The sequence below is a fragment of the Vigna angularis genome, chromosome 7 (genome assembly GCF_016808095.1).
Source record: "Vigna angularis cultivar LongXiaoDou No.4 chromosome 7, ASM1680809v1, whole genome shotgun sequence".
NCBI classification, from domain to species: domain Eukaryota; kingdom Viridiplantae; phylum Streptophyta; class Magnoliopsida; order Fabales; family Fabaceae; genus Vigna; species Vigna angularis.
Window position 1 is genome coordinate 14,961,222 of NC_068976.1, and position 16,542 is coordinate 14,977,763.

The following is a 16,542-nucleotide window of genomic DNA, read 5'->3' on the forward strand; positions in this document are numbered from 1 at the left end:
CCCTTGTCTTTAATGCATTTATATTATAATTTATGTGTTTTTCGTCATTTAGTAGAGTGAACTCAAGCATGCCAAAGTTGAACAACTTTGCAATGCCATCGAATTTATACTTAGTGTTCCATTACATTCCCTCAAAACTATATACCATAACCAGTAGAGTTTGTCTTTATTGGACTTTGTCTAAAACATAAATATCTGCATTTCTTTAATTCAATGCCGCAGGGGTTAATTTATGTATGAAATGAATCATGGACAAAGAAAATATTCATATTTAAAGTTATTCTTATCCAATTCAATAGGCATATTAAGAAACATAGTCTGATAAAATCTTTAAGTTTTTTAATTATAATATTCCAGTTAGAAACATGCAACGGAATATTCACGGTTTTGACAAAAACCAAGAGGTGCATTAGTTTACTTAATAAAAAAATAAAATTTTCTCTTTTTAAAAATTGATTTTACTGACAGAGAGAATTGCACGTAAAGTCCTGCATCCCCTTATTAATATATTTAAAAAGAGATTAACTAATTATTAAGAAATAATTAAAACTTATCATCATATATAATAGATTTAAGGTTAGAAAACATATGTTTTGAGACAAATGATGAACAACACCTCATTCGATACACAAATGATCAACAATTTTTTTAACAACAACAACAACACTCCTCAAGACACATTTAGTGAATTTTAAAAGATGTAAAACATATTAGTATTAATTTAAATTTTATGTGAATATTAATTTTTTTTCGGTGAGAGAAATTACATTTATAAAGAAGTTAATAAAGGAAGATGTTGGAATCGATATCACACAAATGTTTAAAAGCACACAAATGTTTAAAAGCATGTTCGACGAAAACCAAGAAGGAGAGATGAATTGATTCTAATTAAAAATTCGATTTTCTTTAAAAAAAATTTCGAAGTGAATGAGTAAAATAGAGTAAGGATGAGAAGATTCACACAAGCAAATACTGGTTTGAATCAAAAGATTCTACGTCCAATTGTTAATCATTCTAAAAGGAATGATTAAATTTTCACTAAAATGTAGTTCAAAATACAATATGGAATGAATACATCTCTCTTAACTGATAAAAGATGACAAAACATCTTTCTTCGACACACAAGGGAATGAACACTTCGAATCTGCTTTGTAGATAACCACTTCCAACTCAAACACATTAAGTAAAACTTCTCCTTCTTCAAGCACCGAATCTCAAGCTCTCTTAAACACTTGGACTCAGACTATTCTCTGTACTCTATAATGGTTTAAGCTAAGTATTTATAAACTCTTATATTTGAAAATTAGGTCAGAAAATTAAGAGTCAGATTATCATAAGTAATAATCAATTATTTCCGAAACATTTTCAAATAATAATTTCTTAGGATTATCCTTAGTGATAATCGATTATCACATATATTTTTATGAAAAATAAAATTATTTCTTAGTGATGTGCAACTCGAGTTCTACCTATTAACTATTGAACTACTAAATTAATTACAATACAAATTACAAGTCTTTAACAACTAAGTTATTGATTCTTCAAAGTATTTCTTGAAACAAGCACTTATTTAATTCTTCAACACTTCTCCATGAAATATCATCATCAAAATCCTTCATTGAAGGAAGATGTCAATATACTTCTTTTTGCTAACAAAAGACAATTTTTTTTTATATTTTTTCAAATATTAAAATTTAAAAATTACAATAAGGCTTTATTCTTAGATCACACAAGATGGTTAGGAGGCATTTTGATCAAAATTTAAAAAAAAAATTATAAGTTTAAAATAAAATTTTAATATTTAGAGGATTAAATATGTTTTTCATCCCTTAAGTATCACACGATTTTGGTTTTAGTCCCTACTCAAAGCTTTGATGGTTTTTAGTCCTCATAGCTTTGAAACTCTTACTATTAGTCCTTAAAATTGGATAACGTTAACTTTTGTTTGACGTGGCTAACGGTCAGCCCACGTGTCATGCCACCTGACTACTTTTATTTGACGTGGTAGTAAAGGTTTGGTGGTCAGTCGGCCTGGTGGTCAGTCGGCCTGGTGGGTGGTCGACCACTCGGTCTGGTGGTCGGCATGGTGGTCTTTGCCTATAACCGTTCGTCCTTTTCCCAACACCGTTCGGTCTTTCATGTATTGCACTCCACCCGTCACCATAACCGTTCGGTCTGTGTCCAACACTGTTCGGTCTTTGCCCAATATCGTTCTGTCTTTCATATATTGCACTCCACCTGTCACCATAACCGTTCGGTCTTTGACCAACATCGCTCGGTGTTTACGGAACACCGTTCGGTCTTTGTCCATAACCGTTCGGTCTTTGTCCATAACCGTTCGGTCTTTGCCCAATACCGTTCGGTCTTTTATATAGTCCACTCCACACGTCACCATAACCGTTCGGTCTTTGTCCAATACCCACCAGGCCGACCGACCACCAGACATTGTCATAAGAGACGAAAACATATTTAACCCATATTTAGATGAAGTGATTTGTCATATAACTTTAAAAAAATTATTTTAATATTGATATGTAAGTCATAATTAAATTTAATTACTAATATGATCCTATTTTGGACACATACACTATTATCTGATTTTAAACAAAATTAGAGATTAATTGAGTCAAACGATAAATATTGAAACTAATTAAATACAAAATATTTACATTTAGTATACGTGACACCGACCATGACACTAATATTATTAATATTATCACTTAATATAATATTAATCTTGACACATAGAAAAACTTAAAACTGAAATGTTACAAAGAAGACATTAATAACATTTATAAAAAAATTTAAAAAATGATTAAAATAAACTCATTTAATACAAATTAAAACTTAGAAAAAAAGTAAGAGAACCGAACTAATGAAGAGGAAAAAAATTTGGGATAAAAATAATAATTAAGTCAAATTTTGTCACAAGAAACTAATCTGTGGTGAGATTTTCTATTTTTTCTCAAAAAGTAATTTTAAAAAAGCAATAAATAATTTATAAAAAAAATTAAAAAAGTGATGAGAATTCAGCTTTATAATTCAACTTCCAAAAGTGAAATTCTCATGAATGGGAAAAAAAATTGTAATATGAGAATTAACGTTATGACATTTTCATTTGTTTTTTTGAAATGGATTTATGGTGGAAAAGGAAAAACGTGTCCTTGTCACGACACCTTTGTGTCCAATCAAACTCTCGTCATTAATGTATTATTGAGTTGTATGGGTCGAAAATACTGTATCATGTTATATAAGACAGTACGCAAGAAGGTTAATGCATGTGAACTGTGGAAGAGTCTTTATGCATAGCGTATATATATCCATATCACATCTTCAAAAACCACTTTCCTAATGTGTTTAGTTCATATATTATAATCCATGCAGTTAAGCTTCATTCCATGTCAATTATAAACAACATGGTCCCTCACAAACCATTTCTATTAATGCTTCAATATGGTTTTTGTCCTTTTTCTTTTTGTTTACGACGGTGACTTATTAACTACCGTATACATATCCTTTTTCATATCTTAACTACTCTTCTTTATGTCTATTTATTTATTATTATTCTCACTAGTTCGAAAATCACATATTTTATGACATAAAAATGACATATTATGACACGTATAAACGTTATAGTAGATCTACACGATAATCATGATAGATCGTCACAGAAAAATATTCTTTTACTAGTGCCGGTTAATTTATCAATCATGTTAAATTTATTTGACATTTTTAGCGGTTTTCTTTGGAGAAATGCAGAATGGTGTGAAAACGAGTCGTCAAAAAGTCATGCAAATTATTATGATTGGTTGGATATGTATGACACGAGTGGGTGTTATTTTCAAACCTGTTTTTGTCACTAATGGAATATTATGTAATTTGTTTTTCCTAGTCATCTTAGTAATCAATATAAAATTTATTTAACTTTTAGTTTGATGAGAATTTATTCTCTGTATATCAATTAATCAGAAATTATTATTAGTCTGAATAATGCAACCAAACTTATGATTGAAAACCATTTCTTAAAAATCTGAATGACATGTAAACGACCCTTAGACTTTATGCATATATTATCAATCCCTATTTTTTTTTTCTTTTTGATGGTGGAATTTATGTAAATATTCTTCACCTTCACCTTTTCTTTTTATTTACCCTTAATCGTGTTTGCGTCTTAAATTTTATTAAAGCAAAGATCATAATACTAGTTTTTTTTTTTCCTCTCTTCCTTCTTTATTGGTGATTCTTTCATTTTCTCTGGCAACTCAGCCTTCTATGTTTATGATTTAGACTGGTTCGACAACTATTGACAATTTAGAAAGAGATTTGAAAAAATGAGGGGAGGATGGTCTTAGTGTTCACATCATTCTCTTAAATTTGGTTGATTTCTGAATGATGTTGACTTCCAAATAAGTTCAGCATGGTAAGTAAGATTTGACAGAATATGTTGTGTAGAAAATTTGTTGTTTTGTTCACTTAGCTGGGTTGAGCTCACTCATTTTTTTATGAAATAAATATATTTTTTTATCAAATTATTTTTAAATATTATTTTTCATTTTTAAAACAAATATATATATATATATATATATATATATATATATATATATATATATATATATATATATATCATGATCTTTATGCTTTATAAAAGTTAAATAATGTAAATATCTTTTACAATAAGTGGTATTATATTAATATTGTTATCACATTATAAATTTTTTAAGTATTGATAATGTTTGGTATAAAAATAATATAAGTTAAATAATGTAAATATATTTTACAATAAGTGGTATTATATTAATATTGTTATCACATTATAAATTTTTTAAGTATCGACAATGTTTAGTATAAAAATAATATATATATATATATATATATATATATATATATATATATATATATATTTAATTTAAGAACAAAACAATTTTTTTTAAATATTAAAAAAATATTAAAAAGACAACTTCAATATTATAGCTAGAGCTGTCAAAATGGGTAATCCGGCCCGACCCGACCAGATCCACCACGAGTTGGTCACTTAATGAGCCAACCCAACCCGACTCATTTATTAACGAGTCGGAAAAAATTTGAACCCAACCCGACCCATCACATGTTGGTGGGTTAAACGGGTTGACTCATTAACTCACTTAATTAACTTTTTTTTCACCCTCTTCTTCTGAGATTCTTATAACATGTTACTTTAATTGATCAAATTGAAATAGTAATAATTGGAGCAATTGATATAAAAGAAAATGAAACAAAAGAAATATATTGTTATATATATATATATATATATTCTAAGCTATCAAGCATAAAATTTTGCCAATTTAGTTTAATGAGACATACACAATCGTTTTAGCAACAAATTACATATAGTCGTTAGCAAAAATATATAGCACAAGATAAAACTGTCATGCTTGTAGATAGGTCTAAAAAAGAGATAAAACAAATGATATATTCTTGAATTATCCAATCTATATTATTATCCATCTATTAAATTGGAGTCCTGAATGGATAAATTCACACTATTATGCTCCCTTGAAGCATTTTCTTCTTTATCTCCATCTATAATATTATCCAATCTATAATCTTAGGATTTTATTTGCAGAGGGAAACTTTTGGAAAGACAGCAACACAAAAGGCTCTATTGCTAGGTAAAGGTTATGCGTTTTGAATAATTAATTTAATTAATTTGATTTCAATAAAAAAAATAGGATTTGAATAATTAATTTGATTTAATTAAAAAAAAAAAGAGGTGGGTTGGTGAGCCAACCCGACCCACCACGAGTTCAACCCGTGTGAGCCGGGTTCTTAGTGACCAGGGTCAAAATTGGCTCGCATCAAAACTTTTGCATTTTTTTTCAACTCAATCCGGCTCAAACCCGTTGTGAGTCGGTTGGCTCACGAGTTTCAACCCATTTTGACGGCACTAATTATAGTTGTTCATTCTCTACCTATCCATGATGTTTTCATCATCATCAGAAGACCTTATTACGATCCATGACGGCTAGAAGACAACTCAAGAATGTTACATTCTGAGTCTATGGCTTCCAATTCCATAACTCAGTATTAACAATGTTGAGCAAACAAACATGGTCGATACAATAAATTGAGACAATCTCGATCTCAGGATAGGTAGTAATACACATTTAGAGCCCATTGGAGAAACCTGAATTTTTCCTTTATAGGAGGGTCGAGCTCTGAAGTTAGAATGAACGAAAAAGGAGATAAGGTTGTAAGTTAAGTTATAACCAACAATGCCGATCTATTTGCATGGACAATAGTTGACCTACTAGGGGTTTACCTAAGGGTAGCCTTCCATTGGCTATCTATCTTAAGTGAAGCTAGGCTGATATAAAAAAGGAAGAGGAAGTTAGGAAAAGAAAGAAGTTTGGCTACTAAAGTTGAGGCAGAAAAGTTTTTATAAGTCGACTTCATCAAGGAAGCACGTTACACAACATGGTTGACAAATCCTATGTTGTTAAAGAATGTCAATGTAAAATGACAGTTGTGTGTGGACAATATAGATCTCAACAAAGTATGTCCAAAGATGCCTACCTATTATTCACGAACTAATAGATGGAGTTGCCGACCATAATGTATTAAGTTTCCTGGATGCCTACTGAGGTTATAATCAAATTCTTGTGGTTGAGGGTTGTAAGACCCATGAAAATATATATATATATATATATATATATATATATATATATATATATATATATATATATATTTATTTATAATAGTAAATTTTAGCATTTTATTAGTAATAATATTTTTAATGGATAGAAAAATGTAAATTTTTGGATATAAAATTATAGTAATTCTAGAGGGAGAGCTTCAAATTTTTGATAACTTATTTAGGATTTTTTTTTAAGAAAAGTGAATAGTGAATAGTAAATAGTGAATGGTTAAAAATATATATATATATATATATATATATATATATATATTAAAATAAATTGTGGAAGAGAACACTCCACATAGAATTAATCATTCAGAGATAAGAATGGTGAATAAAAAATAATTTTTGAATAGTAAAAATGAATAGTAAAAGTGAATAGTAAAAATGAATAGTAAAATTAATAGTAAAATTTTTGGCTATAAATAGCCAAGGGGGGGAGGCTGAAGATTTACACCAAAATTCTAGAGAAATTGTGAGAGAAGAGAGTTGGAGGAAATTCTAGTTGAAGAGGGGAAGTTCTGGAAGTTTCCGGAGAACGGTTTGAGAAGAGGAAACTAAGTCTGGAATAGAGGTAAGGGGAGCTAACTTTGAGTATTTCCTTTTGTATTATCTTGAGTCTAGAATATGCTATATTCTGCTTTTGTCTGATCTTAAATCTTGAATATGGAGTATTTTGTTTCTGTATGATCTTGAAATTTAAATAAGAGTATGCTTCTGTGATGATATCCAAGTGTGATAATTGTAAAATGTGATATTGATTATGTTATGCCATTTGTATGTTATTAGTTGTTTATTTTTTTTTTTTTATTTTGGAAGGATTAGAAATTGTCTAATCGGCTCTGCCAGATTCAATTTCTTGTTTCCCCAAACATTTTATTGCTTTCCTTATTTATTTTTATTGTATTTTGGAAGGATTAGAAGTTGTCTAACCGGCTCTGCCAGATTCAACTTCTTGTTTCCCCAAACTATTTATTGTTTTACTTATTTATTTTATTGCATTTTTGGAAGGATTAGAAGTTGTCTAACCGGCTCTGCCAGATTCAACTTCTTGTTTCCCCAGACATGTTATTGTTCGTGTTATTTAATTATATTGTATGTTTGGATTGATTAGAAGTTGTCTAACCGGCTCTGCCAGATTCAACTTCTTGTTTCCCCAGAAATTTTATTGTTTTATCTATTTTTTTTATTGCATCTTTCTGGAAGGATGAGAAGTTGTCTAACCGGCTCTGCCAGATTCAACTTCTTGATTCCCCTAAATTTTTATATTAATATTATTTTGATGGTAATGGGAGCTAATTATTTTTGTATGAATTTATTTTATAAAATATTTGCATATGAATGTTGAACTGGTGTGCTCTTGTGAAACTATTTTATGACTTTTATTATATTGGGTATGATAACTGAAACTGTGAAATTGTACATGTTGTGATGTGATGAATTTAATCTGTTCTGAATGAGTTTGTTGGCTGAAATTGATCTTGTTGGAAGGTCTGAAGTAAGGGTTCTGAAATAGCTTATATATGGGTATTAAATAGATGTACAGATATTGTTTGAGGTTGCTATGAGAGGAAGTGAACACATTAAAATTTGGCATTTCAAATTTAGAGCATAAGAGAACATGGTAGATAATTTAAATAAATCAATTGTTAATTATTGAGGGCCTTTCTTTGTTGGTAGGATAGAGGAACCTTAAAAACCTGAGTTGGCACATCCCTGATCATAGAGCAGCCCTGGCCTGGTCCAGTCAGTTGTGACTAGTCATATGTGCTGGCGTCGAAGGTGAGTTTGATGCGTTCAGACATCTGGGTCCTCTTCGGTGACCAATTGGAGTAAAGAAAAATCTATACTAGGATGAAAATAAAATAAAACAAGTTGATTGTAGATGCATAATATTATCATGGTAAAAATTTCATATATATTTTATTACATTGAGCCCAGACTTTAATATGTAGTTCCTAAGATATGTTGATATATTTTGGTTGATCCATGATCTTTGTTTCGTGAAAATACGTTGAGTTATACTCGTTATGGGAAAAATGAGTTTATAATATGAAGCATGATATCTGGCAATATGTTTAATTTATTGATACTAAAACGGGTTATTATGAATTCATGATTAAAAAATGAACATGATTGAGTTAGGTGGATAAGAGGGTATGAATTGTTGATTTTATGAAATGTTGGGGTGGATATGAGAAATCATTACTTATGAAATGATGTTACTACCGGGAGTAGTATGTTCGAGTTATACCATGAGAGTTTGGTATGAGCAAAGTAACACCTGAGGTTTATGAAAGCAGGCAGAAAGTGGTCTGACCATAAGGCTTTGACATAAACATATGATTCGTAAGTTTTATAAAAGCAGGCAGAGAGGGGTCTGACCATAAGGCTTCAGAAAGTAAGACATAGTATATAAGTGAGGCTTAAGGAAGCAGGCAGAGAGCGGTCTGACCATAAGGCTTCATGAGTAAGCATGGTACACTTGTAAGATTTATGGAAATGAGAAAGATGATTTTGATAATGATGAATTAATGACATCGAAATAATGATATTTTATCAATTGCAGAAATACATGATTATAATATTTTTATTACAAGTTTAATGATTTTATGATATGGTTGGCTTACCCTTATTTGTTTGTACTATGATCATATAACTCATGTTATATGTGATTAGATAATGTTGCAGATGCGGTTGAAAAAGCTTAGAGATGAGAGAGATGCGGGGAAAAACTTTCAGGGATTTTTGTAAAAAGAATAAATTTGTATTGGGAAGATTATGTTGTGTAAAATTTATAAGTTGAAATTTCAATGGTGAAGACTATATTGTTTAAAGTTTGTAAGTTTGGTATTGTACTTTGGAGTAATTGAAATAAAGTTTGATTGTTTATATGAGATATCAAATTAATTTAGTCTCTACTATCAGTAATACCCTTTAAAATATTTGGGTGTTACAAGGGTGATAAGCTAAAGATCGCCTTCATTATAGAGGAAGTCAACTACTATTATAAGGTCATGTCCTTTGGCCTTAAGAATGTTAGAACAACATATTAGAGACTTATGTGTTGGGTACAAACAAAGTCTCACATCAAATAAAATAAGGGATGAACATGGGTTTACATACACATAAGATACCTCCATTGATAAGAGGCCTTTTGGAGTAGTACCAAAAGCAAATCCATGAGGGTTTGGCCCAAAACGGACAATATCTTATCAGTGTGGAGATCTGTGTATCTGTGAGTGTTGTACTCTCCCTACAAATGGTATCAGAGCTCATGGTTCAGGTCTGGTGACCGGGCTCAGACGAGTACGTGTCCCTCCATGATCAGGTGAAGCCCTGGTAGGTGGCCAGTGGGCAGATAGCCAGATGAGTCATGAGAGGTGGAGAGCAAGAGATGCTCAGTGTTGTGACCATGGATTGTGAAAGAGAGTGTTGACCATGGTGTACTCGAGGATAAGAAAAAAGACTTCCGTTGTAGGGGAGTCCTTTGTTTGAGGGGAGGATGTTGGGTACAAACAAAGTCCCACATCAGATAAAATAAGGGATGGACATGGGTTTATATACACATAAGATACCTCCATTGGTAAGAGGCCTTTTGGAGTGGTACCAAAAGCAAATCCGTGAGGGCTTGGCCCAAAGCAGACGATATCTTATCAGTGTGGAGATCTATGTGTATGTGTGTGTTGTCCCTCCCTACATTATGGATAGGGTGTTCAAACACCTAATCGATAAAAGTGACAATATACGTAGACATCATGGTAGTGAAATCCCTAAACCTCTTTTAGTGTTTGTAAGATCTGACTGACATATTCTCAGCTTTATGAGCATACAACTTGCGACTTAACCCAGATAAATGCGTATTCAGAGTAGATGAGGCAAGTTCCTTAGTTTCATGCTAAGCATAAGGGACAAACGATAAGTAAGTTCTTAAAAACAATAAATATACATATCCATCTAATTCGTATATTTGTCAACATTTACCATATTTTTATAACTAATAAAAAATTATACCCCTCCTTTTATAAACAATCAAAAGCTAATGAAAATTATTATAACATTTAACATATATAAAAAATATCCAAATCTAAATTAAATTAAGACAAAGGCTCACTTATGTTTCAGATTCCAAACTGAAAAATAATTTTATTGAAAAATGCATTCCATTGGACGTTATATTTTACAACTTAATTTGGAATAAAACTTTACAGTTAGAATTAATAATCGAAGGACATTGATACGAAAAAGAAATTAAATTTAGGTATTTGTGAAGCAGACGACCGACATATATTGACGGTTGATGGTACCTTATTGTTTGTTGCTGTAATTAGGGACCCAAAGGATGAAATGTTGAAGTGAATGAATGAGTAAAGTTAATTATAATTTGGGTTTGAATTATTGGAGAAGTGCTTGAGTAGTCAAAAGTGTCGAATTGTTTAATCAAAACATTAAGTATAGATAGGAGATTGCTTAACCTACGTGTTTAGCATTAATAAGAAGTAGGTCCTCTCCAGCTAATTGCCTTCATAAAGAACAACAAACAAGTTTACAACTTGGACAATCTATCTCTCATACGTCTCTATTCTCAATCATTAAACCTTTTTTCTGCTTTCTCTTTTTAACACTCCATTTTCTTCTCTAAATCAACGTCATTTATCAACACTCTCTTCTCAATTCTTACACCACCATGGTTATTTTAATTTTAAAAATTATAGATTTATCGTATAGTTTTTAATGAAATATATATTAGCTATTTATTTCTATAGTTTATATATGTAGAAAACCTTAAAGTGATAATATATAATTAAAATAAAGGATGAAAATAAGATGAATATAAAATTATTTTATATATTTTCATAAGTTTCCTTTAACGAAGTTTGATTTGAACTACATAAAATATAGTTACATTAATTAAAAAAATATGTTTCTCATGTATATTATTTCACTATAAAAAAATCATTAAAAAAAACAACTAAATTTAAAGACAAAAATAATTATTTATTATATTACCAAATTAAAAATATTTTTATAAACTAAAAATTATTAATATTTAAAATAGTCTATATTACTAATAAAAAATTATAATTAAGTTTTGAATTAGAATCTAAATTCATCTCTAATACTAGTTACAAAAATTTTAGTTTAATATTATTTATTTTAAATTAGTCTCTAATTAAAAAAGTAAAGACTAATTTAGAATTAATATAGTTAAAAAATTTAGTAGTTAATGTTAAAGTCAATTTAGACTTTAATTCACAAATTAATTATAATTTTTTATTCTTAAAAACTATTTTATATACTGATAACTTTTTAGTTTATAAAATAGTCTCTAATTTATCAATGACTAATTATTTTTACCTCTAAATTTAATTATTATTTAATAATTTTTTATAGAGTTTATACATAATTATACTTACATAAACATTAAGAACTTCATCCTCAACTTTAACTAAACACTTGTCAAATCCTCATTACAATAACTTGAGATTAAAGTTTATAAAAAGGTTGAAAGGTTTGTTCACTTAAGTAAATCTATCAATCTAACTAGACTTATTAATAATTATACTCTTTCTATATTATAATATGCTATATATATATATATATATATATATATATATATATATATATATATATATATATATATTATAATGGTCGATTTATAAGGTATAATATGTGTGTCCCTTGCTTCCACTCTTAACTAAGTGCTATAAAGATGATTCTTCTTACCATAAATTAAAGGCTATCTGATCTTGGAGAATTAATATATATTTTGATATTAGAAAAGCTTTTTTGTCAAAATATTGAAAGCTTCTTTTCGTGTGTAAAATGAGTGGATTGTTAGTAGAAAAAGCTTACATCACATACTTAGTGTTTGTCTTAATCATGATTATCTCTCTCCTTCAGCAGTTAAATATATGAAAGGGACGTAATCTGAATTTGACACTACCGACCTGACCATAGTCGTGAAAAAGAAGAAGAATCTTGTGTTTTGATTTCTCGTTGATTGAATTTCTTTGTCCAAAAGTTTTTAGACTTATTTGATAATACAAAAGAGAGTACTCGAATTCAATAATTTATAAAAGGCAATCATTAATTAGATTTTACTTACTTCTCGACTAAACCATACTTATCAGTAGGTGAGAATTTTCAGCCTTATGACTTCTCAAGCACATCAAGTTAATGGAATTTTATTGTACCAAAGAAAAATATTCTTTTAATAAATTTTTTTTTTGACAATTTTTTACAACAGCAGCTTACTTAATAACTCGTGATTAGTTTATTTTAAATATACAAACCAATAAATTAATAATATATAGTCTATTGTTAAAAATTATTAAAAAAAATTATTAAGATATCATAGTTTTTATAAAAAAATGTTATTAAAATATCAATAAAAAAAAGTAACTTATTTGATTAGAAAGATAACATACATTCATGTATGATGAAAGATAATGCATGAAACAATTATACTTAATTAACAAAATAGGTTTACATAGTTTGATATGGTTAGTTAAAGAGTTTTTCTTTTCTAGTTAATTCGTTCTAAATTGCTTTATAATTAAAATAAAAAATATTATTTTATATATGTTGGTCACATTTAGAATAAAAAATAGAATAGCTGTGTATCACTTTTCTTTCTCTAAGAAAAGGAAGAGAATTTTAGATACGTAGAAATTCATTTTAGTGTTGTGCTGACAGTATTTCAACTATTCATTTTCATAAAAAGCTATATGCAATTGTTTAAAATTTTAAACAAAGTACGATGATGACGTCATCGAAAAAGCTACTTTGTCTCCTTACCTGTTCGACTTTTGCACCCCCACCATGTACGTGTGTTTTTCCTTCATAAAGCAAGAACTAAGTTGCTTCTTTTTAATCTTTTTCTTTTTTTGTTTTCTAAAAAAACAGGTCTCAACAAAAAGATTATGGGGAATAATAGACCATTTTCAGTGCTTCAGAATAGAAGGAAAAAACATGGCAAAAAGATAGATATAACACATTCTACGACTAAAAACAGAGAGGTACAAAGAAATCTGCATCTCTTAACCAATTTTATCATCTGTGGCTAACAAAGTATTTTGTCTAGGGTGAGAAAGGAAAAGGTAAAATTGATATACCAGAAAAAGAAAAGCATTTCTTATTCATTTTATAAACTCTTATATTCCTATGGCTCAACTTCAACTGTTACCATATCTTCAACTCAACAATAAATACCTCACAAATCCCGCAATCAGAACCAACACAACCAAAACAGAGCAATGAAGACGCAAATTCTCAAGTCTCTGCAAACCCTTATTCTTCTGCTGCTGCTGACAGCGTTCTTTAGCAGCACCAACACCAAAGCAGAAGAAAAGCAAACACACCGCCAAACCAAAAAGACATACATAATCCACATGGACAAGTCCACCATGCCCTCGACTTTCTCCGACCACCTCAACTGGTTCGACTCCTCCCTCAAATCAGCATCAGCCACCGCAGAGATCCTCTACACCTACAAACACGTGGTTCACGGCTTCTCCACCAGGCTCACACCCCAAGAAGCAGAAACACTCGCGAACCAACCAGGAATTCTCTCAGTGACCCCAGAACTTCGATACAAGCTCCACACCACAAGAACACCGCAGTTCCTCGGACTCGACAAAAGCACCACGCTCTTACCCGCGTCCCAGCAACAGAGCCAGGTCATCATCGGAGTCCTTGACACCGGCGTCTGGCCCGAGCTGAAGAGCCTCGATGACACGGGCCTGGGCCCGGTACCCGCCACGTGGAAAGGCGAGTGCGAAGTTGGCAGCAACATGAACTCCTCACACTGCAACAGAAAACTAGTGGGTGCGAGGTTTTTCTCCAAAGGCTACGAATCCGCTCTTGGACCTGTTGACTTAAGTACAGAGTCAAAGTCAGCGAGAGACGACGAGGGGCATGGGAGTCACACGCTCACCACGGCAGCAGGCTCGGTGGTTCCCGAAGCTAGCTTCTTCGGTTTGGCGTCAGGCACGGCTCGTGGAATGGCGCCGCAAGCGCGCGTGGCGGTTTACAAAGTGTGTTGGCTTGGTGGGTGTTTTTCTTCCGACATAGCCGCGGGGATCGACAAGGCCATAGAAGATGGCGTGAACGTTTTATCCATGTCGATTGGGGGAAGCTTAATGGAGTATTACAGAGACATTATCGCGATTGGTACCTTCTCTGCCACGTCACACGGGATTTTAGTTTCCATGTCAGCAGGGAACGGTGGGCCCAGTTCGTCAACTCTATCCAACGTGGCGCCGTGGATAACCACGGTGGGAGCGGGAACTTTAGACCGCGATTTCCCTGCTTACATAACGCTCGGAAACGGAAAAACATACACCGGAGCCTCGCTTTATAGCGGTAAACCCTTGCCGGATTCTCCGCTTCCTCTCGTTTACGCTGGCAACGCGAGTAACTCTTCTGTTGGGTATCTTTGCTTGCAAGATTCTCTCATTCCTGAGAAGGTTTCAGGGAAGGTTGTGATATGCGAGAGAGGGGGAAATCCCAGAGTGGAAAAGGGTTTGGTGGTGAAGCTAGCGGGAGGTGCTGGAATGATTTTGGCCAACAATGAAGCTTACGGGGAAGAGTTAGTTGCTGACCCTCATCTTCTTCCTGCTGCATCGCTGGGCCAAAAATCAAGTCAAATTCTTAAGAGTTACGTTTCTTCTTCCGTAAATCCCACCGCTAAGATTGCTTTCGTAGGAACCCATTTGGAGGTTCAACCTTCCCCGGTTGTGGCGGCTTTCAGCTCCAGAGGACCCAACGCTCTCACGCCCAAGATTCTCAAACCGGATTTAATAGCTCCAGGGGTCAACATTTTAGCCGGTTGGACCGGCGCGGTTGGACCGACCGGGTTGACCGCTGACGATCGCCATGTCAGCTTCAACATAATTTCCGGAACCTCCATGTCTTGCCCTCACGTCAGTGGCTTGGCCGCGATTGTCAAAGGCGCGCACCCTCAATGGAGCCCTGCGGCTATTAGATCCGCACTCATGACAACAGCCTACACGAGTTACAAAAACGGCGCCGCAATTGAAGATGTTGCCACTGGGCAACCTGCAACGCCGTTCGATTATGGCGCGGGACACGTGAATCCCGTGGCTGCCCTTGATCCTGGTCTGGTGTATGATGCCGACGTGGAAGACTACTTGGGATTCTTCTGCGCGCTAAACTACACGTCGTTTCAAATCAAGCTTGCTGCGAGGAGGGACTTTACTTGTGACCCGAAGAGGGTATACAGAGTGGAGGATTTCAACTATCCTTCGTTTGCGGTTGCTTTGGAGACAGCTTCGGGGATTGGGGGTGGTTCGGATGCTCCCCATACTGTGAAGTACTCTAGGGTTTTGACTAACGTCGGAGCTCCGGGAACGTATAAAGCTTCGGTGGTGCCGTTGGGGGATTCGAATGTGAAGATTGTGGTGGAACCGGGGACGCTGAGTTTCGCGCAGGAGTACGAGAAGAAGAGCTATACGGTGTCGTTTACATACACCTCCAAGCCCTCCGGGACCAGTAGCTTTGCGCGTTTGGAATGGACGGATGGAAAACATAGGGTTGCAAGCCCAATTGCGTTCAGCTGGACATGATTTGATAAGGGCCTGCCGAAATTGTGTGGCCCAAAAGGCCTCGTTTAATATATTTAGCACATGGAATAATAATAATTATAACGACAACAATAATTGTACATAAAAAAGTATTGGCGCATCTGCATGTATCATTATGGATTACTGGCTCTATCAATTATTCATATCTTATCTTTCCACTTTACCTTTTTGTATTATGTTTCATAGAGATGAAAATTGAATAAAAATAACTTCAAATTTTAATTTCTCAATTCATATTTACTTTCTAAATTGTGTACCGTA

General features: G+C 32.6%; 1 protein-coding gene across 1 annotated transcript; it reads left to right on the top strand.

Annotated features, from left to right (window-relative positions):
• Nucleotides 1-13,717: 13,717 nt before the first annotated feature.
• LOC108338693 (subtilisin-like protease SBT1.7) lies at nt 13,718-16,444 on the top strand. Its single transcript, XM_017575737.2, has one exon. It carries the CDS (start codon nt 13,933-13,935, stop codon nt 16,261-16,263), a length of 2,331 nt encoding a protein of 776 aa, XP_017431226.1. The 5' UTR covers nt 13,718-13,932; the 3' UTR covers nt 16,264-16,444.
• Nucleotides 16,445-16,542: the final 98 nt, after the last annotated feature.